At 59.1% G+C, this 27,135-nt stretch overlaps 7 protein-coding genes across 7 annotated transcripts; 5 read left to right on the top strand and 2 right to left on the bottom strand.

Annotated features, from left to right (window-relative positions):
• Positions 1-2,285: 2,285 nt before the first annotated feature.
• Positions 2,286-2,621, top strand: SPSK_06762 (uncharacterized protein; the record flags this gene model as incomplete). Its single annotated transcript, XM_016733459.1, has 1 exon — positions 2,286-2,621. One exon carries the CDS (start codon positions 2,286-2,288, stop codon positions 2,619-2,621), a length of 336 nt encoding a protein of 111 aa, XP_016592311.1.
• A 940-nt stretch (positions 2,622-3,561) lies between these two features.
• Positions 3,562-5,265, top strand: SPSK_06173 (uncharacterized protein; the record flags this gene model as incomplete). Its single annotated transcript, XM_016732880.1, has 2 exons — positions 3,562-3,980; positions 4,056-5,265. 2 exons carry the CDS (start codon positions 3,562-3,564, stop codon positions 5,263-5,265), a joined length of 1,629 nt encoding a protein of 542 aa, XP_016592310.1.
• A 1,142-nt stretch (positions 5,266-6,407) lies between these two features.
• Positions 6,408-8,234, bottom strand: SPSK_06125 (type II pantothenate kinase; the record flags this gene model as incomplete). The annotated part of the gene is made up of 2 exons (XM_016732832.1): positions 6,408-7,297; positions 7,379-8,234. 2 exons carry the CDS (start codon positions 8,232-8,234, stop codon positions 6,408-6,410), a joined length of 1,746 nt encoding a protein of 581 aa, XP_016592309.1.
• A 3,141-nt stretch (positions 8,235-11,375) lies between these two features.
• SPSK_10723 (uncharacterized protein) lies at positions 11,376-11,705 on the bottom strand (the record flags this gene model as incomplete). The annotated part of the gene is made up of 1 exon (XM_016737024.1): positions 11,376-11,705. One exon carries the CDS (start codon positions 11,703-11,705, stop codon positions 11,376-11,378), a length of 330 nt encoding a protein of 109 aa, XP_016592308.1.
• A 1,658-nt stretch (positions 11,706-13,363) lies between these two features.
• Positions 13,364-21,702, top strand: SPSK_05803 (uncharacterized protein; the record flags this gene model as incomplete). Its single annotated transcript, XM_016732514.1, has 2 exons — positions 13,364-14,087; positions 14,159-21,702. 2 exons carry the CDS (start codon positions 13,364-13,366, stop codon positions 21,700-21,702), a joined length of 8,268 nt encoding a protein of 2,755 aa, XP_016592307.1.
• A 1,304-nt stretch (positions 21,703-23,006) lies between these two features.
• Positions 23,007-24,337, top strand: SPSK_06307 (syntaxin 5; the record flags this gene model as incomplete). Its single annotated transcript, XM_016733013.1, has 3 exons — positions 23,007-23,328; positions 23,401-23,478; positions 23,550-24,337. The coding sequence occupies 3 exons, from the start codon at positions 23,007-23,009 to the stop codon at positions 24,335-24,337; spliced, it is 1,188 nt and encodes a 395-aa protein (XP_016592306.1).
• A 1,505-nt stretch (positions 24,338-25,842) lies between these two features.
• On the top strand, positions 25,843-26,927 carry SPSK_06425 (uncharacterized protein; the record flags this gene model as incomplete). The annotated part of the gene is made up of 3 exons (XM_016733131.1): positions 25,843-25,900; positions 25,973-26,400; positions 26,484-26,927. The coding sequence occupies 3 exons, from the start codon at positions 25,843-25,845 to the stop codon at positions 26,925-26,927; spliced, it is 930 nt and encodes a 309-aa protein (XP_016592305.1).
• Between the last annotated feature and the right edge of the window lie 208 nt (positions 26,928-27,135).

The raw sequence follows: 27,135 nt of genomic DNA, 5'->3' as shown, positions 1-27,135 counted from the left end.
CACCGTAGACCTTGGTCTGGACAGCAGCAAGGAGAGGCAGGAGGCAGAAACGCACGTGTCTCGAAGCATTGCTGCCGCATCCTAAACTGCTTTTTTTCAACCAGTTCAGGGCTTCTTCTCCACCCTCCTATTGAGGAAGAAGCGTTGCGTCTGCCGCACAGATGCAAGCCATGTGTGGAGCTTTCTGGTGCGAAGAAGTGCATGAAACAAAGAACAATGGAAGAATACGAGACGATAGACGAAGAAAACGACAGGATGAGAAAGGTACCGTCGTACGACGAAAGGAGAACAAGGAACGGCTCGGCGGCAAGGGGCCCTGAAGCCTCAGGGCACGCTGCAAACCACAGGAAACAAAAGAGCAGTCCACGAAAAGGCAGGCGTCGCACAGAAACACTGGGGTGCGAGGGCGAGAAAACGACAGGGCGACAGGACGACAGGGCGCCTTGTATCGTAGCCCCTGACTGAAGATGCCGCGATGGCGATGCTTTGGTGGTGGGTTGTGTGCCTGGAACGACGTCCCTGGATAAAATAAAGTGGTCAGCCCGTAGTCGCTCCTGCGTAAATTAGCATTGTGCCCACTAACGCCAGACTAGCGCTGGAGCTGAGCACGCTGAAGCTGAAGCACCCCTCTTTTCCCCCGTGGACATGTGTGCCCTTCTCGCCCTTCTTGCCCTTCTGGAATTAATTACCAGGTGCGTTTCCCCATAGCAATGCGGATCCACTCTCGTTTCAAAGGGCAGGAGCGCCGGCCGTTTTTGCTTCACACGCGCTACCCTTCCCACTTTTGCGGGTTCCTGGCAGGGCAGGGGCCACAGAAGCCACTGAGGAAGGAACCTTTGGATGCCCACGCACGACTGCCATCCACAAAGGTGTCCAAATTGGCCTAGCGCACAAATTCTGGCCAATGAGAGCTGCCAATCTCCTGCTTCCCCTATTTTCGAGATGTCCCTTTCCCCTTTTTTTGCCCGTCGTGGTGAGGGGTGAGCTTCTCGTCGCGCCAGGTCAGACCTTCCTGGCCATATTCGAACTGTTGCAAGTTCCCGAGTGAGCAAAGGCATCGGCCACGCACGTCAATGTACATACACAGTCCGATCGTTTGACAAACGTCTTGCCATCGCGGCGGCGACCAAAGAGTCTTCATTGTATCGGGAAAAGCACTCTCAATTGCAATGGAACAGAAACAGCTCCTCGTCTCAATATCAACCTCGTAGTCGTCTGCTCCCATGGCAGATGTGAACACACTCGTAGCTGCTATGCTGGCTTCCTCCCCTTTGCTCTGTCTATTCTGTACGGTCTTGCTTCTTTGGCTTATGGCTCTTGCTCTCTCCTCTTCCCGGCTGTTCGCCTGATCGCTCCCTGCCATCCCAGAAACGAAACCGACAGGCCTGCCAGTGTGCCATCTCCATTGGCTTGCACCCAAGCCTACACGATCTCATCTAGACGACGGGTAGTTCTCTGGCATTCTTGTACATTGCTCCTTCGTCCGCCCCCTATTCCAAGCGCGTCCAAGCTTGCCGCTCTGCCTCATCCGCAATAGGACCATCTGCATCTTGCCGTTCGGGGTACCACGTACACGCCTCCTTTTCCACACCCTCCAGCACTCGTTTCTGCCATTCACACTCTGTCTCGCTCCCTCTCTTGTCTTTTTGCCTCTGATCTGCCCCAGCTGCTCGTGCTCCCATGCTCCCAACTCCATCTCGTGCGCCAGCTCCACTCACGCGTCGCTCCTTACTTTCTTTGCCCTCCTCTTCCTTCCTCTCCCATTTGAACAGCGGCACTACCACAGTATTACTACCACAGTATTGTCTTCGTCTTCTCCTTCGCTCTTTCCCTCTTCGTTCCGCGCACTCTTGCCCTCCCCTCTATTCCAACGCCCCCCTTTTATTTTAGGGCCATCTACGGTGCTCTTGTGTTTTTCCCCTTTTTCCTACAATATCCACCACCTCATTTGCCTGTCTTTGGCATCGCCATCCTCGTGTCGACTTTCTCATCGTCAACTTTCTCCATCCTACGCCATTTTGGCGATTTCTGTGAAAGGCGCACCACCCTCTATACGAGAACACCGGCTCTCCCTTCGCATTCCAAGAAGGATCGACCTGTTTGTAACAAAAGGTGAGTGAATACCCACACGCGTGCATCCCGTTCAAACAGCACATCTCGACACCATCCAAAAGAACCTACGAATCCCCCGCCGGGGAACAGTGCCATTCCCTCTGCGGCAGGTCCCTTTTCCTGGTTGAGCGTCACCTGCCGCCGCATCTTGTACTCCTGTACACCCGGACACCATGGCCGACCCTGGCGCTTCCCAACAAACACGCCGGATGCATCGAGACGATGATGCGAATCGGTCGTTTGGCAGCACCAACCTTGACGGTGCTGCAACGAAGGACCGTAGCAAACGAACGGAGAACTGGGCTGCCAAAGATGATGTTTGGGGATGCCCCTCCGCAACTTTGACACTTAGCTTGCCCAGTCAGCTTCCGTCGTCGTCGTCTGTCTCAGACACGGCCGCGATCCCTTGCGTCGTTGCCACTCGGTCTCCTCCCACTACCGCTGCGATGCCATTCACTTCTTTTGTCGACCTTTTGTTTTGCCCTTATCGCATCAGCCGGATTCTCTAAAGCTTCTACTAGGGCCCCTTTACAGAATGCGACCAGTTTGGAGAAGGTTACATTGTCACTGACGCGGTATTGCATTTTAGGGTCCCCCCTTTCCTCTGCTTCTGGCGACAAAGCTATCAACAAAATTAAGCACGGCAGTCTCACATACCAAACGTGCTCGGTGCATCCCCCATCCACGCACGAGACGATCATCCTAGACGGCGAACCGCGACTACCAGCTCCCACCGCTGAAAAGAAAGGATCGCCACTCTCGTTCGAATAAAAAGCAGGAGGACTCCGACGTCTAAATATCGTGAAAGAGAGTTTTCTAGAACACCTTGTCATTCCACTCTTACGCCGTCTTACTGTGTGCTTTGACACTTGTCTGCGACCCTCAGACTTCCGCTGTCCACCTGGAGGATCTACCACATTTTCCAGGCATATCCGTCAATCACTTAAACAGCCATTAAAGCCGGTTTTGGAAGTGCTTCCTCGACCAATTTCTGGGCACGGAGCCAATACTCGCGGTACTTTTTTGATCGCTCGTCCCAGCAGACAAACATTTGGGCCCCTGACTTTGGCAATTACTTTGTCATTGCGACCAACGCCCATTTCATCAGGTACCAATAGCTGCCCATTACCAACTGCGCCTCCTATACTAGCGCTTCCCGCCTGCCAACATCATCTAGATCCAACACGCAACTGTGCCAAATAAAGACACGGGACAACTGACGCCAGTGTCAAGATATAACCTGTGTCCTTGATCTTTACGGCAAGGTAGCCCTCCGCCCTTGGCTGAAGGGAAATTGTTTCTTCTATTGCTCCTCGTTCCGTACCTCGTTCGACGTGAACAATCCACCTCAAAAGCGCTTCGCACTTTTGTCGTGGATCCGGATCCCCTTTTCCCGTTTACCAGCACCAGAGAATGAGCTCGCCCACTGCCCGACGTTCAAGTTTCGGAATGTTGCTACGGCGAAGCAAATCTGGCGAGCTGAAGGGCAAGAAGGCCCAGGCTCTGCGTGAACAAGAGCTCCAGCGTCAGCGCGAGGCTGCGATCCCCAAGTCCCCGCCCCGTCTTCCCGTCCTTTATAATGGCGCCCCCGCTCCCAACCTAGGCAGCTCCTTTGGCGAGCCCGCTCATGATGCGGCCCCCACCGACTACTACAACAGCAACTACACACCGCGTCCCTCCATGGAGCCCAGCCGCTCCGTGGCCAACGTACCCATCATGCCACCCGTTCCCTCGGGCGCCTGGGTTGATCCCTATGCCCGCACCGAGAGCATGACCCACCGTGGCCGCTACAGCTATGCTAGCAGCGCCATTAGCACGATCAACAGCCCCCGCCGCGTTCGCCGGAGGAAGGACCCGACGCCATTCAAGTAAGTGGTGACTCTCCCGCCCATGGTGCTCGTGGGTAACAGGCAAATACAAGTACTGACCAAGCGTTTTTACAGCATCCTAATTATGGGTACTCGGGGTTCTGGCAAGACGTCCTTCCTGGAATTCCTCAAGACCTCACTAGCCCTGCCTGCGAAGAGGCGCGTAAAGACCTTTGACGCCGACGAGTTTGTGCCCGCCGCACCGCCGTCGGGCAACTTCGTGCCCCACTTCCTGGAGACGGAGATTGATGGCGAGCGCATTGGCATGACCCTGTGGGACTCGGAAGGCCTGGAGAAGAATGTTGTCGACCTGCAGCTTCGCGAAATGTCTGCCTTCCTCGAGAGCAAGTTTGAGGACACCTTCAACGAGGAGATGAAGGTTGTTCGCTCCCCCGGCGTCCAGGACACGCACATCCACGCCGTCTTCCTGGTTCTCGACCCCGCTCGCCTGGACCGGAACATTGCCGCATCCAAGAACGAGCAGAACGTGAACGGCAACGGCAACGGCGTGGACCGGAATGGCGGCCCTGTGAAGTACGTCCCGCAAGCACGTGTGCTGGGTGCGCTGGATGAGGACCTCGACTTGCAGGTGCTGCGTACGCTGCAGGGCAAGACCACGGTGATCCCGGTCATTTCAAAGGCCGACACGATCACGACAAAGCACATGAGCGTGCTGAAGAAGTCGGTCGCGGACAGCCTCAAGCGGTCGAACCTGGACCCTCTGGAGTCGCTCGGCCTGGACGACCTTGACGATGGCGCAAGCACGATCGATTCCAACCGTATCGACGAGGAGAGCGACGAGGAGGCGGCTGCCGCCGAGGCTGGTGGTGTCCACACCCCCGTCGACAACGGCGACATGGACGTCGCTGCGTTCTCGGACGGCGAGACCGGCCTGCCGATCCAGGGCCAAGTTCGTGCGTCCTACACACCACCCTCGCAGACGCCCAAGTCATCCAAGCGGCTGTCGTCGACGCCTGGCCGTCGCAACCGTGAGCGCGACACAGAGCACCTGGACACCAAGGAGGACGACGAGCCACCCTTCATCCCAATGTCGATCATCAGCCCGGATATCTATGAGCCCGGTGTGGTTGGCCGGCAATTCCCCTGGGGCTTCGCCGATCCGAACAACGCAGACCACTGCGACTTTTTGCGCCTCAAGGACGCCGTCTTCACGGAGTGGCGTGGCGAGCTGCGCGAAGCCAGCCGCGAGCAATGGTACGAGGGCTGGCGGACCAGCCGCCTCAAGCAGGGCGGCCGCAGCACTCGGACGTCCCTGCGCCGATAATGCGGCAGGCGACGACTGGATGTCGTAGCCTGAGCTGATGCTGACGAAAGAAACACAACCCCGGCTGCCGGCGAGTTTGGTTGTTTAGGATGACGTTCTACTCTCATCATACCAGCGCGGGACGCGCATTGTCTTGTGCCTGACCTTCACTCGCTCTTATTTCTTTGTGTCTTATTTCTTTTCTTACTCTCAAAGACGCGTATGAGGGAGCGGATTCAGACTCACTCGAAAAGGGGGGTCTCTTGTCCTTTCTGGACGGGTCTCTCCACCATCTTGTTTCTTTTCATGCCTGTGCTGTGCGCACACGACTTCTCTACACACGAGCCTTTGATTCCCCCCGCTGCTCTGTATTTACTTTCGTCTTTGTACTCGAATCTTTGCTATACAATTTCTTTTGTCGTCGCGTTCCGTTCCGTTCTTTTTCTCTTTGTTCCTGTTCTTTGCTCCGTCTTGTACTTGGTTTCGTTGGGTTGGAAACGCTGGTCCGATGGTCATTTGGTCGTGGACCGGCCATGTTCTCACACTAGTTGCGTCTTTTTCTTTTTCTTTTTCTTTTTTTTACTATTTCCCTCTTTGATACCTTCAGCGCGACTAGGAAACAATTGCGGTTTCCTATTTACCCTTCAAAACTAACCAGAGTGCTTCTGTAAACCGAAGTTTCGGGACGAAAAATGTTATACACAAGCGAAAAAAAAAAAGAAAAAAAAGAGAGAAAGAAGAGTTACAGTTTTTGCAATTTATTATGACCTATCCACTTTACACGGACTTGACGTTGACTTTTGAAAAAAGACTCTTAAGACTACGAGCTTGCTGAGTGTCGAGTGTCGAGTGCCTGTTTTGTCCTTGCCGTTTTGACTTTATGTGAGGCTTTAAAATGTAATATCGTTTCATTTCTATACTTCTTTATGCTCGACCTTGTCTGTGTAGCCTTTGCCGGGTGCATAGCCATAGGTATCTTTATTAGTTTTGTAATATATGAATGCTTATATACTTTTATGTACGCTGTGTTCAGGTTGGCAGTGCTTGTAGATGCCCTGTACATGATGACCCAAGGTCGTTGCTGTCTGTTATGTGCTGATGTCTTTTTTTTTCTTCTTTCTCGTCCGCTTCAACGCCGCCATTTCTCTCGTATCCATTCCGTGTCACTCGTCGGCAAGAGGGCCCGCGCGTTGCTGCTCCTCCCGCAGGCGCTCGGTCATGCGCATCTCCAGGCCGCCCTCGAAACTGCCGCGGCGGCCCCAGTTGCGCGGCTGGCGCTTGAGGAAGGCGCCGACGGCGCCGAGATAGCCCTCGTGGCGCAGAAAGTAGGCCTGCTTGGTGCCCTTGCTCCAAAACTTGATGGCGTAGCTCAGGGTGTTCATGGTCTGGGGGTGGCCCTGGATGAAGGAGCCGCCAAAGTAGATGCGGTCGAGGGTGTGGATCTGGGACTGCAGGTAGGCGATCTGGCCAATGTTGTTGGAGATGGCGTAGAGGAGGGAGCGGCTGATGTCGGCGGCCGAGAAGTGGGTGTTGTAGGCGGCGCCGCGGTACATGTTGTCGGGGCCGTCGGGGTTGTCGGCAGTGGTGCTGTTGTTGGTAGCCGTTTTCTCACTGTCGTCCTTTGTCGTCGGCGACGACACGCCGTCTTCGGCCTCGGTCTCGGCGAGGTGCTTCATGCGAAACACCTTGCCAAAGGAGCTGGCAATGGCGGTCGACTTGAGACCGATCTTGCCGTAGTCGGTGCCGTATATGTCGCCGACCAGCATGTCGACGCGCGAGTTGTCGCCGCGCGAGGCCAGCTCGAGCATCTCGTCAAAGGAGCGGGCGCCCGTCAGCAGGGACAGCAGGCCCCACAGGGTGCCGCCGCCGAGCGAGGTACCGCCGACGCGCACGTACTTGTGGGGGCCCGAGACCTTGAGCATGGAGACGCCGGAGCCAATGTTGACGAGCATGTAGGGGTAGATGTCGTCGCTGGGCGCGGCAAAGTGCATGGGATCGGTCTCGGAGTAGGTGAAGACCTCGCGGGGGATCTCGGTAATAAAAAAGTCGAGGCCTGCATTGGTCCGTTAGCGGACGCTGGGGTAGAAAGGAGGAGAGAACAAGGGGGGACGGGGGGGAACGGGGGCAGACGCACCCATAATCAGACACTCCATCTCGTCTTCGCTCAAAACGTCAATGCCCATGCGCGCGCGGATGCGGTCGTAGTACTTGTAGGCGCCGCCGCCGGTCGCCATGACGCACAGCTCGCTGGAGCGGGCGCCGTTTTCGGAGTCCATGTGGCGCTGCTTGAGATCGAGCAAAAAGTCAATGCAGTCGTCAATCTTGTCCGTCTCAAAGGACGTAAAGTTGAGGCGGCCGCCGGGCTCGGTCGACTGGGCTTCGCGCGAAAAGAAGACCACCTTGGCCAGGGTGCCGCCAATGTCGACGGCAATGTGGGAGACGACGGCGTGGTGGTTGGGCAGGCGGATGTCGAACGTCGGGTGGTGTTCGGAGGGCGAGTGCGCACGGCCGGGGGCGGAGGCCGGGCCGTGGACGGAGTCGCTGCTCGAGCCCGACGCCGTCCGTTGTGACCGCTGGTCGGCGCCGCGGACGGACCCCGTCGGCGACCGGCTTCCGTTGGCGCTGCCATTGCCGTTCGCCGGCTCCTCGTCGACAATAAAGGCACCCTTGACATTGATGCGCACGGGACCGGGCCGCGCAATGGTGCTGTCGATCTCGGCGGTGGATGTGGACGTGCGCGGCCGTAGCGGGACGGCCTCGTCGGTGTGTGTCGCTGTGCTTGGCGGGGGTGCTGGAGCGGATGTGGTGTGTGGTGCCTGCTGTGGCCGGGGCGTCGACAGCGGAGACGGGGATGGCGTCTGAAGCTGCCGTGCCAGGGACACGCCGCCGTCGTCGCCGTCTTCGTCGGCGGGACTTTTCCGGGCATGGGCGGCCGGGTCAGCTTGCAGCTCGGCCGCGGCGGCCGCCAGATCGAAAGCCCGGTCGGCCATTGTGTGCGGCAAGGGACGGACGGGGGGCAAGATGGGAGGGAACGGAGAGGAGTCGGAGAGGAAAACCGTCGTCGGACTGTCGTCGGTCAGCGGTCGGAGGTTGTGGTCGATCGCCGGGGGCCCAGTGCTCTCTGCAGTGCTCTCTGCAGTGCTGTCCGGCTGGAGCGGACTCAGCGGTGTTGATGGTTGCCAAGAGGGTGCGACGCTCGTCTGTTGTCGCGTTCAACCCAAAATTGCTTGCAGAAGACCAAAAGACCAACCCAAAATAATTGTCCAGACCCGTTGCTAGCCAACGTACGAAATGGTAAGTCGCTCGTGCCTTCCTCGCCTGATCGATTCTGTTCTTTCTGCCTTTGTTCTGGCTGTTGGTCGCGTGTGCACTAGCTTGCGCCGCCGGCAGCCGGGGAAGGAAGCAGCGATTGAGCAACTGGGCGATTTGGGGGCAGCGATTCGGCCTCGGCGGACAGCGGCTGGACGGAGCGTGAATGGCGGATGGCGCTGTCTTGTTCAATTGTCGTGTGCCTTTTGTCTTTCTTGTCTCTATCGGCTGTCTTTTCTCTGCTGCATCTACGTGGAGTGAGATCGATTGCCCGTTCGCCCGAGTCTGTTGAGTTGTTGGGGCCAACGTCTTCCTTTTCTTATTTCCTGGTCCTCCATATCCTTCGCTTTTCCCCTCGGTTTCTCCTATTTTCTGTGGCCATTTCTGTGGTTTTTTCTTGTCGTACTCACAAGTACAGTGTAGTTGTCCTCATGGTCGATTTTGGTCAGTTTTTGGCCAGTTTGGGCAAGTTTTGGCCCTCTTTTTGGAGGCGGCGCTTTGTTGGCTTATGTTGGCTCTCTTTCCGGTCGCGGTGGACCGTCGTATAATCAACCAAGTTAGACGCCGTTTCCCTCGTAGTCGACAGAATCACCCCGTAATAGGGGGAGAGGGTTAGCGATGCTCACCAAAGACTTTAAGCCGAGCTAGTGCCACTCCCCAGGATTTCCCCTCGTACGACGGCCTGTTGGTTTGCGCACTTTTGCCTCTTGCGGCCGTTTCTACGTGGTTCAAGTGTGGCAACGTTCTGAAGCGCTCCAGTGGACTCCAGCGCAATCCACAGCAGTGACTCGCCTTGTCTGCCACGCTTGCGCTTTTTGAGGGCCTTGCCCTTCCCTGACAGCCGTACGTCGAACCACCGCTCGTGGATGTTGACCGTTGTTCGCTTCCTCGGTCATGATTCGACCTCTGCCGAGCTCACGATACAATGCGCCAACGGCGATGCACGACAACTATCATCATTAATCATGACCCAGAAGCCGCTCGGCAGACACCCGTACCTCGTACGTGCCGCTTGCGACAACGTTGCACAGGTAATGCATGATGATTACTGCGTTCTTGACCGCGCGACGGCGGTTGGCGTGTGACAGAAGATGATATTGATGTGGTTTCATGGTCGTTCCACACAATGGTAACTTTTACAGATTATGCGTATCCAAGAAAACGACGTACGCGTGCATTATTTCTAATTGTTTTTCTTTCCTATAATTTTTTATTTCTTTTGTATTCATTGTGATTAAAGAATGACGTAAAATCTTGAAAGTAAAATAATTTTTAAAAAAAAAATGAGCAAGAACAAGAACGGAGACAGACAAAAGAAGGTACGAAAAAAATAAAAATGAAAAATGAAAAAATATAAAGAGCTTTTAATTTTCAATCGTTTAATCATAATCTTTCTTATTTTTATTTTTTTTTAGAAAAAAAAAATAGATATAGAAAAAGATGCAAAACAAAACAGGATGGTTTTTGTCATCGTCGTTACCATTGTACATTATCTGGCTCTCTTATTCTGTTACTTTTCTGCATCCTCCTGTTATATCTTATCTAGCTCTCTTTTTCGTCAACTCCCCAAGCTGTCAAGAGCAGCATCATGAGCACCACAATCTACTTGTGAACTTCTAGAGATTGATTTGTGTTGGTGACCGAGCGACACACAAGAGCTTTCGTTTCCGAGTCGCCTCACTTGCGTGTGCGTTCTTGTACACTTTGTGTGTTTTCCAACGCGGAAACCTTGATATTAAGTTTCGCCTTCTCCAGCCGCCTACCCGATGCTGAGGTGGTTGGCTGCGAGAAAAAGGTACGTTTTGTTCACCAGTTCTGCTGGGGCAGCCGGCATCACGTTCTGCTGTACGACGCACGGCATCACGTTCCTCTCCACCCTATTCAATACAATGCCGTACGAGCTGCCGGACTGGGTCAATTGGCAAGGCACACTTTGAGCCGATCTGCGCGTGTGAAGCCTGGCACGTTGTCTCGATCCAAATGAATCCCGCCAGGCTGGAGGCGCGGCGAGCGGCGAGACGGGACGGCTACGATCAGACGGGGGAAAGATGGCAAAGAAGGCAAAGAAGGCAAATCAGGACAGGTAAGGACAGGCCAGGACATGGATGGCCAGTGCAGTCGATGCAGTGGGCTGAAATGCAATGCACGTCAGCGTGGACGGCGTGAGATGCTAAGATGCATTACTCTGTAGAAAAGAGAAAAAGGCCCTTTTGATCGTGGCGCCTGCGCGCTTGCACGTGCGATGCTCGCCTTTCCTCGATCGTCAGTCGGCTACGTGACAACTGGCTCTGCAATTTTGCGTTTTGCGGCTCTGGGATCCTGCGCAGGTTCGAGCCTTCGCGCTTGCTCGTCGGCAAGCGGCAAGTCGTTTCTATTTTTGCATTCGGTTCTTTGTTAGTATCGTGCATGTTGGATGTTGCATCGTGCATTTCTCCTCCTCTTGTCTGGGGCAGTGGCAGTTGCTCGCATTGGACAATACAGTGACACGGGTCGTTGAAAGTGCTCGTCTATTCGGTTGGTCAGCCCTGAAGAGATGCCCCACTAGACTATATGAATTTACGCCTATGGTACCATGGAGATGCGGCTCAGCGCTGGGCTCCACCCTATACGCTTGGCCTGACAGGCGGTCGGCGCCGGCAAAATATAGTGGACAGAGTTGACAGCAGTGGAAATACATGCTCGCGCGCTGTCTCCTCCATGCTCAACGCACATGTTAGCGTGCATGCAAACTGCTATTCCAAGCATGCACAGCCTCCCTCGATCCTCTTCCGGGACGGCTACAGGGCGTCAGCCACGATGGCCTGCAGGTTAAGGTTACAGGGTCACGGTTGCAGGGTCTGAAGTCGCATTTGACCGTTTGACGGATGGACGGTTGGCGTCTTGAGTGTGTTTCTGGCGTTTGTTTCCTTTTGTTTCGCCATTGCAGCCGCAACCTCATGGGCTTCACCTGGACTCTGTCGTTTGTCTGGTTCGTCTTCGAGTCCGAGACATTTGCCTGTCGACTCGGTGCGAATGATGGACCCGACATACATCGAGTCCAACTTTGAGCTTGTTACGCCTTCTTCCACAGCATGCCCGGTTTCTTCACCTCCCTCCTGTTCCAACTTGGACGTCGCACTCGATACGGGCAATACGATGTGTGGATGATGCATGTTGAGACAGTGATTACCATTCCCGAAGTGCACTGCGAGGACGGAGTACGGCCTAATTCTGACAGTCATTATGTGTACGAAGTACGACATACTTTCTCTACCAACAGCGTGTGACCCCGGCCAAGATATCCCCAGCCAAGAAATGGACCCGTCCAAACCCCTTCATCTCAAATCCAAGGTGCATGTAATTACCAAATTCTCGTCCAGCGACTCTGTCGATCTCTGCTCAGCCTAGAAGAAACGACGCCGCTGCAGACCACCCAACGGCTTAGCACAGCACGCCAGAATTGCAGCACGCCAGCACACGGCAAGACGGCTGGCGTTGTCGAAGACCCACACTCTAATTTCACCAGCACTCCCCACCAGACATCCACCCATGTCTGACAGGGCTATGGCTGGGTGAATGGGACGAGGGAAAGGGTCGCTTCGTTCTCCAGCTGACGGACTGTTGGACGGGTTAGCGCCTGCCGTAGGGCTCGTTTCCGAGCTCGAGAAGCTCCCGGTTCGACATAGCACCCGTTGCAAGCTCCTTTCCGCCTGTGTTCCCTCCTTCCCAGCCTCCTTCCTATTTCTGCCCATCGTTTGGAGATGCCCAGGTGCGTTCTTGCGGCTCCATTCACTCTCTGGTGCTGACCTCTTGTCTATTTGCGGGGCCTCACCCACCCCCCCTGGCAGGATACACAGAATACAGGAGACAGGCTTCCAGGGCACCTTCCCTGTCTTTCTGGCTCTGTCCTGTCCCCTGATTTGTTGTGACGTTCGCTGCTTTCGTCGACCTGCTGAGCCTCTCCCCCCAACCACTCTCCATCACGTTCGAGCAACGGTACCCTCTTTTTGTTTTGTGTTGTTTCTGGCAGGCAACGCACACGCCCAGCTTCGTCTGGGCTGGCCGTGCTTGGGGACTCCTGCATCCTTCGTCTGTATTTCCCGAATACCAACGTGTCGTCAGCTCGAACGAGCTGAAGTGAGCGAGAAACATAGAGGAAAAAAATAGGGGGCAAAAGACGGAAAGAAACAAAACAAGCCAGGGCCTCGAGCTTTGTTTCCTTCGTCTCACACCATCACGAACCAAGCATCCTTTTGTCTCTTTCTTTTCCTTCTTCCTTTTGTTCCCTTCTCTCCCCCTCCCGTGCAAGTGTCAACAGAAGAGATTGTGGTCGCACCAAGCAGGCGAGAATCAAACAGCCTGTTGTCAGTGGTCGTTTTCCCCTTTCCCATTTGCTCCCCATTTGCTCCCCATTTGTACCTGGCTCCTCTTTTCTCGCGACCGACTGACATTCAGCCCCAAAAGCAAGACAATCAAGACTCGCAAGACAAGCAGGCAAGCAGCCAAGCCACCCGAGGCTTTCCCCTCCTTCTTTTGTCCCTGTCGCAATTCTGCGATTCTCTCGTTCTCTGTCCATCTGCTCCTACTCTTTTATCTCGTTTATCTCGTTTCCCTCAACTTTCTTTTCCTTCTCTTTTTTCGTTCTTGCCTTTTCTTTTTCACTCTCTTTTTCCCCTCTCCTTTTTTTGCACGCGCGTTGCTCTCGTTAATTCGCGCCTCATCGACGGCGGCGCATCTCTTTTTCGCCCACTTTCAATATACTAAGAGCTCGCGCTGTCCTGTTGACGGTCGCCTTGTTTGGCTCGACTCTCCACCTCGACGCGCCTCCACCATGTTCTCTCGACCGCGCCAGCAAAGCATAGTCGGCGGCGCCGGTGCTCCGGCCGGCGGTGCAGCAGCAGCAGCAGCTGCTGCTGCTGCTACTGCTCCTGGTCCTGGTCCTGGCCCTGGCCAAGGGCCCAGTACTCCCGTCGCGCAGCAGAACAATGGCCAACAGCCGCAGCAGCCGCAGTTCTATGGCCAAGTCTTCCAGCAACTGCAACCACCCCAGCAGCAGCAGCAGTACACCCGCCTGCCCGACGGCACCTTTGTTCCGGTCCAGAACAACATCATCTACCAGCAGCAGCCGGTCCAGGGGCCCAACGGCCAACAGTTTCAATATGTGCCCATGTCGCAGCAGCAGTTTCAACAGTTTCAACAGCAGCAGCTGCAGCAGCAGCAGCTGCTGCAACAGCAACAGCAGCCTCAATTCCAGCAGCCGTTCCAGCAACCACAGCAGGGACAGCAGGGACTACAAGGACAACAAGGACATCAAGGACAACCGCTGCCGCCCCTGCCATTGGAACGGCAGTCGTCCTTTACCGGCCTGCCGCCCGTCCGCCGCACGTCGACGCTGGACTTTGACTTGGCCTCGCTGATTGGCACCGACGACAAGGGCAAGTCGACAGACGAGCCGGCGTCGACGGATGGTCAGCAGCAGGTTCCTCAGCAGGCTCAGCAGGCTCTTCAGCAGGCGCCTCAACAGGTGCAGCTGCAACAGCCGCAGGGCCAGCAAGGTGAGAGGCGATCTCGGCATGATATGACCCCCGACACTTGGCCATTGCTAACAGTTGTCTCTTTTTCATAGGCTTCTTCCCCACGCAGCCGCAGCAGCAACCCCAGCAGCTCCAACAACAACAACAACAACAACAACCTCGGCGCTTTGGCACCCCTCTGAACTTTATCCAGCAGCAGCCCGGGCAGGCTGGGCAACCCGTCCATCCTGGTCCTGGCCCTGCGCAGCAACAGCGCACAGCTTCGTGGGGTTTCCCACAGCAGGTGCAACAGCCGCAACAACCGCAACAGCAGGTCCAGCAGCAGCAGCCACAGGGCGGCGTGCAAAACCTCCAGAGCCACCCGCCGGCGGCACAGCAGTCCTTCCAGCCTCAGCAGCAACCTGTCCAGCAGCAGCCTGTCCAGCAGCAGCCTGTCCAGCAGCAGCCTGTCCAGCAGGGCTTCGCAGTGCAGACAAATGCGTCCACCGCCCCCGCATACAACCAACTGCCATCGCAGCAGGCGCAGCAACAGCAACAACAACAGCCCCCGGCCCAGGGCCAAAAGAGCAGCAACCCGCTCCAGCGCTTCCTCCCCAAGGCCGGCAACTGGAACCTCCAAGAGTCCCACCTCCAGGAACCCTTGGCGTCCACGCGCCACCGCTCGTCGCCCACGGCGGACTCCACGCCGGACGGCCAGTCGTACTCGTTTGACAAGGAGACGGGGCTCAACTCGGCCGAGGCGCAGCTGACGCGCCAGGGCACGATGGGCACAATGGGCACGATGGGGACCGATACGTGGGGTGCCTCGTCGTCGGGATCCGCCCTTCAGGCGCCGCCACCGGTTCTGGCGCAGGTGCAAGCCCAGGCCCAGCAGGCCCCTCCGCAGCAGCAGGCGCAGCAGCCTCAACAGCAGGCGCAACAGCCTCAACAACCTCAACAGCAACCGCTGTCCCCAGACCAGCAACAGGCACAGCAGCAGTTCCAGCAGCAGCCACCTGTGCAGTCGCCTGTCGCGCCCGTCGGCCCAGTCTGGACGCAGGGTCAGGGTCAGGGTCAGGGTCAGGTGCAGGGGCAGGGCCAGCAGCAAAACAACGCCGTCCAGGCCCGCCCACAACCGGCCGGTGCAGCAGCAGCAGCGGCCGACGACAAGGGCCGCCGCTTCTCCAAGATTTCGACGTGGCGCATGTCCTCGACGCCACCCTCGTCGTCGCACTCCAACAAGAACGCGCAAGGTCAGCCGCAACAGGCACAAGAGCAGGCGCCAGTGCCGCCGGGCAGCAGTGCCGGCGCCCTTCCCCCATCGCAGTCGCAGCCGCAGCTGCTGCAGCAGCAGCAGCCGGTGCCTCAGCAAGTGCCCCAGCAAGGTCGGCCAGTACAACAAGGACAGCCGGGACAGCCGGGACAGCCGCAGTTCCAGCCTCAACAGCTCCAGCAGCCTCGGCCTGGCCAGTTGCAGTTCAACCCGCAATTCATGAACCAGATCCAGGGCCAGAACCAGGGCCAGATCCAGGGCCAGAACCAGGCCTACCAGAATGTGCCCCTGCAGCAGCGCCAGCAGCTGTTGCAACAACAGCGCTTCCCGCAGCAGCAATTCCAGAATGTTCAGCAGGGACAGGGACAGGTTCAGGGACAAGGCCAGCGGATCCCGCAGCAGCAGTTCCAGCAGCAGTTCCAGCAGCAGTTCCAGCAACAGCAGCAGCCGCCTCAACAACAGACACAGCCACAGGCGCAACCCCAGCAGCAGCAGCAGCAACAGCAACACACGGGCAAGAAGATCCGTAACCTGCTGCCGTTTGGCAAGGGCAGCAAGGGCCAGCAGCAGCAGCCGCAACAACAGCCGCAGCCGTTCCAAGGTCAAGGCCGTCCGCTGTCGACCATTTACCAGTACCAGCAGTCCGGCCAGCCGGGCCAGCCGGGCCAGCCTGGGCAGCCTGGGCAACCCCCGTTCCAGCAGCTGCAACAGCAGCAGCAGCCTCAGCAAAGCTTCCAGCCTCAGGTCCAACAAGGTCCTCCGGGAGCCCAGGGCCAAATGCCCCAAGGACAACCAGGACAACCGGGCCAAGGCCAACCGGGCCCGGCCAGCTCCATTGCCTCGTACCAAGTCTCGCCCCAGAGCCGCCATGGCACGCCGCAGAACTTCCCCACGGCCCAGCAAGGCTTCCAACAGCCGCCGCCGCAGCAGCAGCAGGCACAGGCCCCTACGCCGTCGCAGACGCCCGTCCCGTCCAGCTCCATTGTGGCGACCCCGGCGTCGTCGCCGCCGCCGTCGCAGCAGCAGGCCGGCAGCATCACGCAGAGCCCAGTTCAGCAGCGTGTTGTCAGCCCCGTCCCGTCGGCGCAAAGTCCGGTTCCTGTATCGGCCACGACCGCAGCCCCGGCTTCCGGGCCCGTCGCCGATACCGTCTCCGCTCCGGCCCATGCTCCGGCTCCGGTTCCGGCCCCGGCCGCGACCGATGGACAAAACCCGGCCCCGGAGCAGGGCCCACGTGCGTCCGTGTCATCGCCTGTGCCCAGCACGACCACGACCACAACCTCGCCGCTGCAGCAGACGGCAACTCAGTCGCCGGCGCACTCTGTCGCCCCGGCCACAACGACGAGCCCCGTGCAACCGCAACAGCAGACGTCTCCGTCGGTGGGCCCGCAGGATGCTGTGGCCCAAAAGACACAGACACAGTCACAGGGACCGGCACAGGGAGTGGCACAGGGAGTGGCACAGCCTGGTCCCGGCCCAGTCGCTACATCTGCGCCGAATGGCCAGGTGATCCCGCCCAACGGCTTCCAGCCGCCGAGACCCGTGCAGTCCTTTGGCCCGCCGGGTGCACCGCACGGCACTTTCCCCCCACAGCAGCAGCAGCAGTTCCGCCCGGGACAGTACCAGGGCCCGCCGCAGCAATTCCAGCAACAATTCCAGCCGAACCGGTTCCAGCCTGTCCAGAACCAGGGCCAGGGTCAGGGCCAGTTCCAGGGCCAGTTCCAACCGCAGCAATTCCAGCAGGGCCAGTTCCAACAAGGCCAGTTCCCACAGCAGCCTCAACAGCCTCAGCAGCAGCCCAACTTCCCGCCTCCACAGCAACAGCAGCAACAGCAGCAACAGCAGGGCCCGCCGCTGACCAAGTACGCGACGCAGGGCTCGTCCCCGACTCCGGACAACTTCTTCAGCCGCACCAACACCTTTGGCAGCATTGTGCCCAACGAAAGCAACGCCAACCGCCGCACGTCCGGTCTGCTGTCGGGCTTCATGGGCAAAGTGCGTGGCAACAAGGACAAGAAGGACAAGGAGGACAAGGAGAACAGGCCGGGCACGTCCGCCGGCTCGGTGCCGGTGCAGCAGCAGCAGCAATACCCACAAGGCAGCGTTGGAAGCCGTGTCGGCGGTATCGGCGGTGTCGGCGGTGGCCTCTCGCATGCCTCGACGTTTAGCACGCTGCCAGGCAGCCCGCACGGCACGCCGTCGCCCCTGCAGCAGCAGCCGCCCTTCCAGCAGCCGTCGCGGCCGTCGTTGAGTGGCCCGTCGACGCCCGTCGGCGGCGCTGCGAACGGTCCCTTTGGCCGCCCTCGCGCCGCATCCAACGCACCGTCGCTCGGAGCCAAGCCGTCGCAGCCGCAGCCACAGCCGCAGCCGCAGCCGCAACAGCTCCAGTCGCCGCAGGCAACGCAGGCTCCCAACAACGGTCCCCAGCAGCAGCCATCGTCTGGACCGTCCGGCACTCCCAGCGCCGACCCAGCTTCCTCGCCGTCGCCGCTCTCCGTCAACACGAACCGTCTGCCTGCAGCAGGCCCCGGCGATCCCAACCAGACGCAGAGCCCAGCCACGGCCGGACCCGTGTCCTCCGGCGCGACAGGCACCGGTCCTGCATCGGCGTCGACTGTGCGCAGCAACGTCGCATCGCCCGTCTCCGGTGGCAGCAACAATGTCGCCGCGCCGTTGACCCGCGAGACCAGCGCACAGTCGCCCTACTCCGGTCCTTCCGGTCCGGCTGGTGCCTCTGGTGTGCCTACCGGCCGCGCCAGCATCGACGCTGGCTCATCCGGCTTTGCCGGCCCTGTCCCGACGGCCCGCGGCCGCCTCCCGTCCACCTCGGTACCAAACGCGCCCAGCCCGCTGTCGCGCAAGCCTGTCAATGCAGCGCCGTCTCCCCTGCAGCAAGCATCCCAGCCTCCAGCCCCTCCCGCAGGTGATGCCACGGCGCAAGATGGCGCTGCGACGCCCACGCAGGCGGCGCTCCGTCGCCCGCCGGGTCTTGGCGAGCGTCCTGTGTCGACTGTCTCTGTGCTCACGATCAATGGCGGCCAGTCTGGCACCTCGGCCCATGCTGGTGGCAAGCCTCTGACCGACATTGCGCCCGCTTCGACCACGCGCAGCGGCTCGCCCACGGTCTCTATGGTGAGCATGCAGCCTCCCGTCAGCTCGTCCGGCGCCACCGTCGCGCCCTCGCCGCCGCCGACTGGGACCGGCGGTCCGTTCCAGCGTCCTGGCGAAGATGGGCAGCAGCTGACGCCGGCCCAGACCAACAATGGCCAGCAGACCGTCTCCTTTGCGGCCAGCCACGAACAGATCCCGGCCGCCAACCAGTCGAGTGCGTCTGGCCAGGTCTCCCGCACCGAAAAGGAAATGGAACGCGCCAAGAAGTTCTTTGGCCGGTTCCGCCGAGGTGTCGGTGGTGTCGTGGGCGGCGTGGCCGGCGTGGCGGGCGGCAAGAACAGCGGAGCCAACGGGGCCAACGGGGCCAGTGGCAACGGCCATGCCAACCACAGCCATGACAACGACAACACCGCCAACGATCCCAACGGCCCGCCGCCCGGTGGCCCGCAGTACCCGCCCGGCCACGCGCCGCCGGGCGGTCCTGTGCGCCCGAGCATGCAGCTGGAGCGGCCCGGGTCGAACCAGTTCGTGCCGCAGGTGCAGGGCCAGTCGTCGCCGTCGGTTCAAGTTGCGGGCCCCGTGTCCAACGGCACGGCCACGGCTCCGGCGGCCATTCCCCCCCAGCAGACAGGTCAGCCGACAGGTCAGCAGCAGACGGGCGGCGTCCTGCCAGGCCCCCACCGCATGTACCAGGACCAGCGGCTCGCCCAGTTCCTCGGCCCCGTCCAGCCCAACAGCGTGCCGCCGGTGGACTCGCCCGCCGGTGCCCGCAAGCAGGCCCTGCAGCAGCAGATCTCGCCCACCGAAGTGCGCCAGCAGCAGAACCTCCCTCCCCTGCCGCAGGTTCCGCAAAGTGCCGTGGCACCAAACCAGCTGCCTCAACAACAGCAGCAGGAGCAGCAGCAGCAGCAACTGCAGGGTCCCCAAGGCCAGCCTCCGTCCCAGCAGAAGCCGCATCAGCACAGCACGTTTGGCTCGCTGTTCCGGCCCAAGGTGCTTCAGCAGCAGCAGCAACCCCAGCGGCAGCCCCAACAGCAGGCTCAGCAGCAGGCTCAGCAGCAGGCTCAGCAGCAGCGCCCTCCTCAGCAACCGCAGCAGCAGCAGCAGCACCAGCAACAGCAGCAACACCACCACTTCCACAGCCTGCCGCACCACCAGCAACAGCAATTGCACCAGATGCAGCAGCAGCAGCAGCAACAGCAGTATCAGACGTACCAGGAGCGCCAGTACGGTGCTGTACCGATCCCGCACAGCTATGCCGCTGTCCACGGCGAGGGCTCCGTCGCTCCCTCGCAGTACAATCTGAGCCGCCAGCCGCAGCCGCAGCTGCAACAGACGCAGCAGCCGCAACTCCAACAGCCATATGGCCAGTTCCCGCCCCAGCAAAACCAGCAGTTCCAGCAGCAGCAGTTCCAGCAGAACCCACAGTTCCAGCAGCAACAGACCCAGCAGCCACAGCAGGCGTGGAACTCGGCCGGTCCGCAGCCTCAAGGGCAAGGCCAACCCCAGTTCCAAGTTCAGCAACAGCCTGGTCAGCAGGCCGTCCAAGGCAACGCGGTCCAGGCCAACGCGGTCCAGGCCAACGCGGTCCAGGGCGGCCCGCAGCAGTCGCCGCAGCAGTCGCCGCAGCAGACCCAGCCTGGCCAGGCTGCTTCCCGGAGCACGACCGGCCCTGGGCCTGCGCCTCCAGCCACCGCCACTGTCGGTCAAGCTGCGACAGCGCCCGCACACCCTCTGCAGCAGCACCCCGTCGCGTTCATGGTCCCGCCCCCGCCGCCTGCCACGTCGAGCTTCTCTGCGGATGAGGAGGTTGTCGCCGATGCCGTGCCCGCGCCCCTGCAGCCCTCGCCGCCGCCGGCCTCCAAAACGGGCGACGTGGCCGGCCGTAGCATCCCTGTCACTGCCGCCGCCACCACCGCCGCCGCTGCAAGCGTCGCTGCCGCCGCTCTCCCTGTCAAGGCAGAAACGCCCGTCTCGTCGCTCCACCCGTCGCCGCAGCCCGACCCGTCCCAGCTGAGCGAGGGTGCCTCGGCGTCCGTCAGCCAGGCCCTTCCCAGTCAGGAGACCAGCCAGGAGGCCAGCCAGGAGGCCAGCCAGAAGACCAGCCAGGCGCCCAGCGAGACCGCCCCGACGCCCTCGGCGACCACGCCGGCGGCCACGAACGCCGTCGTTGCGCCCGCGCCCCTGTTCGTGCAGGGCCCCGTTGTGCACAGTTCTGAGCAGCCCAGAAGCCCCGTCCAGACAAAGGTCGAGCCGCCTGCAGTTCAGCCGCAGAGCCAAGTCTTTGTCCAACTGGCAGAGCCGGTCTATGCTGCGCCGGTTCTGGCCCAGCCCTCGGCCCAGCCCCCGGCCCAGACTGAGATCCAACCCGCTGCCAACGAGACGCCCCTCACCAACGGTGCCCTCGCCGCCGCCAAGGCCGCCCAGCTGTCGCCCATTGCCACGGCCGCAGCAAACAAGCACGTGCCGGTCGAGGACGAGGACATTTACAACGCCACGCCGCTGCACCCCAGCGCCCACACGCACGCCAACAAGACCAACAAGGTGTCGGAAGACCAGACCATCCTCGACGACCCGCCGGCCTCGCCTGTTGGCCGTGCGGCGGAGCGTGCGGCGGCGCCCGTTGCGGCGCCTGTTGCGGCTCCCTTCGTTGTTGAGTCGGCAGCCCCCTCGGATGCTGTGCCTGCTGTTCCGGCGGCCAAGACGGCAGAGCCTACGATTGCTGCTGCTCCTGCTGCTTCTGCTACGATTGCCACCACTTCGCCCGCTCCCACCTCACCTGCCGTTGTTATCCCGGCCACAGCCTCTCGCGCGGCCGCCGACATCACCTCCCCCGTTGGCCCTGCCGCGTCCGGCGAGCCCGACGTCAACAACATTACACCGCCCTCGCCCGTTGACGACATGGACTTTACCGAGTACGGCTTCCCGTCGGCCAAGCCGTCTGCCACCGGCGGTTTCGGCCGGTCGACCGGCGCCAACGGGTCGGCCGGCGGTGCATCGGACGGCAACGGCGGCGGCTCTGGCGAAGAAGGCGACGCCGTGTCGCGCCAAAAGACGATCCGCCAGACCTCGGCCCAGCAGTTTGAAGACTACAAGCGCCGCCAGATGCTCAAGGACCTGGAGGAGAAGATCCCCGTCTTTGTGCCCGAGCCCGACGAGGAGCTGGAAGCCCAAAAGCAAAAAGAGCAAGAAGAGCCCGCCATGTCCGCCACGAGCTACCCGGGCCAGGAGTGGAACCCGTACGAGGAGTTTGCCTACGTGGACGATGAGTAGGGACGATTTGCTCTGAAAGAAGAGAGGAGAAGGGGAAGGGAGGAGAGAAAACGTAGATTGATTTTTGATATCCTTTAGTTTTCTTTTGATTTCCGTTTGGTTTCATTTGTTTCGTATCTTTCTGTCCGCTTCTCGTTTGGATATTCTTTGCGTCTAAGATTACGTGCCATATAGTTTGCAGCTATTTCTTTTGTTTTCTTTTGTTTCTTTTCTTCGTTTTATATCTATCAGCGTCGAGGAAACGTTGATTCCTTAATCTATGATTTATTTCAACAGCGTCCGTTGCGCAAACATAAACTGAAGATTAAGACTACAGACGGAAGACTGCCACCATCGCTGCACTTCTTAGCCTCTCGTAGCCAGTATTGAATAATACGGGTTGGACCGTACCGAACGAGTTCTATCGAGTTAAATTAAGTAGTGGTACATGGATCGACACACCAACAACACTAGATGATATGTATAGGTACACTCACGTCAGCACTAGTGCACTTTATGCCTCAGGCACCAAATTGTGCCCGGACTGGGCGAAACAGGCTGCGGTGTCTCTTGAAACCACTGGCGCCTGCTCGTAATGCGGTCCGCTCTTATTGGGCAGGTGCTACCGGCACAGCCATCCTCGCCTGCTAAAATTGGGAAACAATGAAAGGGGCAAATGCCAAAACACGCCAAAACGGATGCAACAGCGAGCAAACAGCGGCAAAAAGCAGCAAAAAGCAAGTAAAACCAGGCTCTCTCAGCGCCCCTTCGTCCCCCCCAACATCCTTCCTGTTTTGGGTCTTTTCTGGCTTTCTGTCGCACATGCCAACATTTCATCATTTCGGCACTTTGACACTTCCTTCTCGACAAACTCTCGCATTTGCTCATCTTCAGTCGCTCTTTCCCGTGTGACGTCTGTTTTGGCGATATTCTCTCTTGGCCTTTTGACTTCTTGCCCTCATTCGCTCCTTCTGTTCTTCTCCCGGCCAACGCCCCAACAAGGCTGCAGAGGACACGCTGACGAAACCGACGTGGCCGTAGATTGAATTGGCCTTCCCCTTTTCCGACTGCACGCAACACGACACACCGTCAACAACCACAAACGACACAACACGACGGCGACCACCCTCAGACCCCCGGGCGACAACGCACTGCAACGGGCGACACCAGACGCAACCGGCGCCGACGCGTGACGAAGCCCCCATCTCCGCGCGTGAGTCCATCCGAAACGACAAACAAGACCCATCGATTCGGTGTCGCAACCTCTGTCGACTCGCTCTACACACTCGCTCACTGCGCCCTCCTCCCTCCCACCATACTTCACAATGGCCGTCTCGCGGATCCAGGACCGCACGGTCGAGTTCCAGGCGGTCGTCCAGCAGGCCGCGCGGCGGCAGGCACAGGCCAAGGGCGGCGCCGGCGCCACAGCCCAGACGAAGCGCTCCATGATGTTGCTGGGCAAGTCCAGCAACGACGCACAACGGCACGAGCAGGCGCAACCGCTGCTGTCGGCCGACGGCTATCCAGACGCGGCAACAGCGCCAGGGACGCGGCCAGTGTCGTCTCGGTCCGAGTTTGCGCGGCGCGCGGCCGAGATTGGCCGGGGCATCTCGTCGACGATGGCGAAGCTGGAGCGGTTAGCATTGTGTAGGTTGCCCTGAAGAACCCCAGTGAATGGGACAAACGCAAGGTTACATGACACGTGTACTAACAACATAGTGGCGAAACGGAAGAGCATGTTTGACGACAAGTCGACCGAGGTCAACGAGCTGACCTTTGTCGTGAAGCAGAATCTGGGTAGGTTCCTACGATGGCCGGTGAACGATACCCTAGGAATGACCGCAAGTACATATACTGACTGCTCGTAGCCGGCCTCAACCAGCAAATCTCCAGCCTGCAGGCGCTCACGCGGCAGCAGCAGGGCAAGACGGAGGAGGGCGAGCACCGCAAGAACGTCGTCTTCTTGCTGCAGGACCGCCTGACGGGCGTGTCCGCCAACTTCAAAGAGGTCCTCGAGGTCCGCACCAAGAACCTGCAGTCTACTCGCGCCCGCACCGACAACTTCATCTCCCACGTCGCCCAGACCGTCCAGCAGCAGCAGCAGCAGCAGCAACAAAATCAGCATCAACCACCCGGCGCCCTCCTCCACCAGCAGTCCGCATCGCCTCTGTACGCCGCCTCGACATCGGGCAGCGCCGCCGCGACGGGTGGCCGCAACACCCCGACGTTCCGCAATGCCGCGTCCGGCTCCGCACCACCGGATCTGCTCAGCGGCGGCAATGGTGGTGGCAGCGGCAGCGGCGGCGGCCTCTTGTCGCTCAACCCCGCCGTCAGCGACCAGCAGCTCATGCTCATGGAGGAGGCGCAGCCCAGCAACATGTACATCCAGCAGCGCGGCGAGGCCATTGAGGCCATTGAGTCGACCATCTCGGAGCTCGGCTCCATCTTCAGCCAGCTGGCGTCCATGGTCTCGGAGCAGTCCGAGATGATAGAGCGCATCGACGCCAACACCGAGTCTGTGGTCGAGAACGTCCAGGGCGCCCAGAAGGAGCTGCTCAAGTACTGGGGCCGCGTGTCGGGCAACCGCTGGCTGATTGCCAAAATGTTTGGCGTCCTGATGATCTTCTTTTTGCTCTGGGTGTTGATTGCCGGCTAGACGAGAGCAGGACGCGGGGCCGACAGTGGACAACCGACGACCAACAACGACATGTCAACAACGACAAAGCAGGAACGGCAGTGGTAATTTTGGAGTCTGGAGAAGAAGGGGGCTCTTTTTTTGTAGTATTAGGCCGGGCGGCGTAGCTTGCCAGGATTTACTTTCTTGTGTTTTTTTATTCACCCATTTCCTTTGTCTTTTTTCACCCTTTTCTTTTGTCTTTTTGTCACTTCTATTCCCCGTTTTTTGTTTTCCTTTCATTTCCTTTGTGTAACCAGCATCGACCGGAGTACAGGGCTACAAACAACCATCTACCCCACGCTGAATCCAATATAATAGACAGTCACATGTTGAAGCTTCACGCAGGAGATGTCTCCTTAAAGTGATAAGCCCTCAAATCCCCATTACCAAAGCACACCCGAGTGCCGTGCGTATGATCTCACTTCCCCGTCTCACACGCTTTGTGTTCATCGGGCGTTTCCCGTAGCGTCGCTAGCCCCGGAAGTCGGTACCACTTCCGTTTTTGTTGTGTCGTGGTGCCGCTGTGCCCATCATCGCCAGATCCTACCATCACGGACTAGTGCAGATGGCGTCGTTTGCGTCTGTGCGAGCTCCGCGAGCCGATAAAGACAGCCAACTTGCTAGTATGGATGTCGCACAAGTGTATGTTTACTGAATTCATGCGTATATAGAGCCACAATCTTGTAAGCTCACAGCCACTTCATCTGACTTATACCCTGCTCGAAATCGACAAAGTTCGAGACGCATCTTTTCGCTGCCTCACCATCGTCTGGTAGTGCGAGTTTGGGTTGGAGAGAGTGCCCCAAGATGTTCCCTAACCACAACGTCTCGTCCATTGTCCAGTCCCTCTTCTCGGCCACTCTGGCGCAGCTTCCCCCGACTCCCGATTTGGAGGGCGAGGAAGAACTAGCGGCAGCTTGGCCTGGACGAACTACGTATCGGACGCCGAACGTTGCCCGCAGAGGCGCACCATCCGCTAAAATCTGTCCCTGGCTGTCGTGACCTACCGGCCGATAGCGTCCTGTCTGGCAGTCCCTAGCCCATTCTACAAGCGTATCTTGACCCCTTTGGGCGTCATCGGGGGGTATTTACCCGCAGGAGTGGGTGCAATTGGGGGCCCCTCCGTCGCGTGGCCCGTCCATCGTAGCTTCCTGTACCTTTGGTCTCGCCGTTTTTTTGCGGTTGAGCTCCTGCCGTTTTCTTGGCTGTTTTCGGCCTTTTCATTTTCTATTTTATTTTACTATTTATTTTCGCCTATTTTACTACTCCCTTGGTTCCTTCCTCCAGCTCGCCTTTTTCCTTCCTGCCTCATTCTGGTCCATTCTGGTCTTCCTTCCCCATAAACGTTCTCTTGCATGTGTCGGTTTACTGCTTCACGCTCCATCTCACGATCCTTGTTTTCGGTCCATACACGCATCGCTGGCCCTTTTCTCACCAGTTCGGCTCGTCTCCCCTTCTCCCACCAACGGTACACCACCGACACCATGACCGACCGCTCGTTCAAGCTCAACACCGGGGCCGAGATACCCGCGCTGGGTCTGGGTAGGTCAATGCTTGACCCTTCTTTCTACGCCTTGCGGCATTGTCAGTCTTTCCCTCTCTGACTCCTTTCAGGTACCTGGCAATCGAAACCCGGCGAGGTCGCCTCGGCCGTCGAGTACGCCCTCACCCACGGCTACCGCCTCGTCGACGGGGCCTACTGCTACGGCAACGAGGACGAGGTCGGCCAGGGCCTCCGGGCGGCGTTTGCCAAGGGCGTCAAGCGCGAGGACGTCTTTGTCGTGTCCAAGGTCTGGGCCACCTACACGTCGCGCGTCGAGCTGGGCCTGGACAAGACGCTCAAGAGCCTGGGCCTCGACTACGTCGACCTGTACCTCGTGCACTGGCCGCTTCTCATGAACCCTGAGGGCTCCGACGACCGGTTCCCCAAGCTGCCCAACGGCGAGCGCGACATCATCCGCGACTACAGCCACATCCAGATCTGGAAGAACATGGAGACGCTCGTCGCCACCGGCAAGACCAAGGCCATTGGTGTATCCAACGTACGCTCGTCTCTCCACTGTTTCTGCTTCTTCTTCTCTTCTTCTGTTTCTTTTTCTTCGTTCCCTCGCTAACGCTCGGGCAGTACAGCAAAAAGTACCTCGAGGAACTGCTCCCCGTCGCCACGGTCGTCCCCGCCGTCAACCAGATCGAGAACCACCCGGCCCTCCCCCAGCAGGAGATTGTCGACCTCTGCCGCGCGCGCGGCATCCACGTCATGGCCTACAGCCCCTTTGGCAGCACGGGCGGCCCGCTGTTCACGGCCGCGCCCGTTGTCGCCATCGCCGCCAAGCATAGCGTCCCGCCCGCCACCGTGCTGCTGAGCTACCACCTGGCGCGCGGCAGCACCGTGCTGGCCAAGTCGGTCAGCGACGCGCGCATCGAGGCCAACAAGACGGTCGTCGACCTGGACGCCGAGGACGTGGCGGCGCTCGACGCGTACTCGGCCCAGCTGACCAAGGACGGCCAGCTGCAGCGGTTTGTGTACCCGCCGTTTGGCATTCCCTTTGGCTTCCCGGACAAGCCGTAGACAGGCGCGTACCGGCAAAGGACATGGAATCTACCGCAAAAATGGACTTTTAAAAATACACACCAAAAAAAAAGTACACAAGTACACAAGTACACAAGTACGCAATGGCACGGCAATTCAAAGTAGTCTCGGCGGCCAATGCGCCGAGGTTTGACTATTCCGTTGCACGGTTCACTCTGTTGGCTGTGCCGAGCCGTTAGCAGGACAG

Source organism: Sporothrix schenckii (genome assembly GCF_000961545.1).
Source record: "Sporothrix schenckii 1099-18 chromosome Unknown Cont38, whole genome shotgun sequence".
Classification (NCBI taxonomy): domain Eukaryota; kingdom Fungi; phylum Ascomycota; class Sordariomycetes; order Ophiostomatales; family Ophiostomataceae; genus Sporothrix; species Sporothrix schenckii.
The sequence above is the reverse complement of the archived record's forward strand: the minus strand, read 5'-3'. Positions and strand labels throughout refer to the sequence as shown.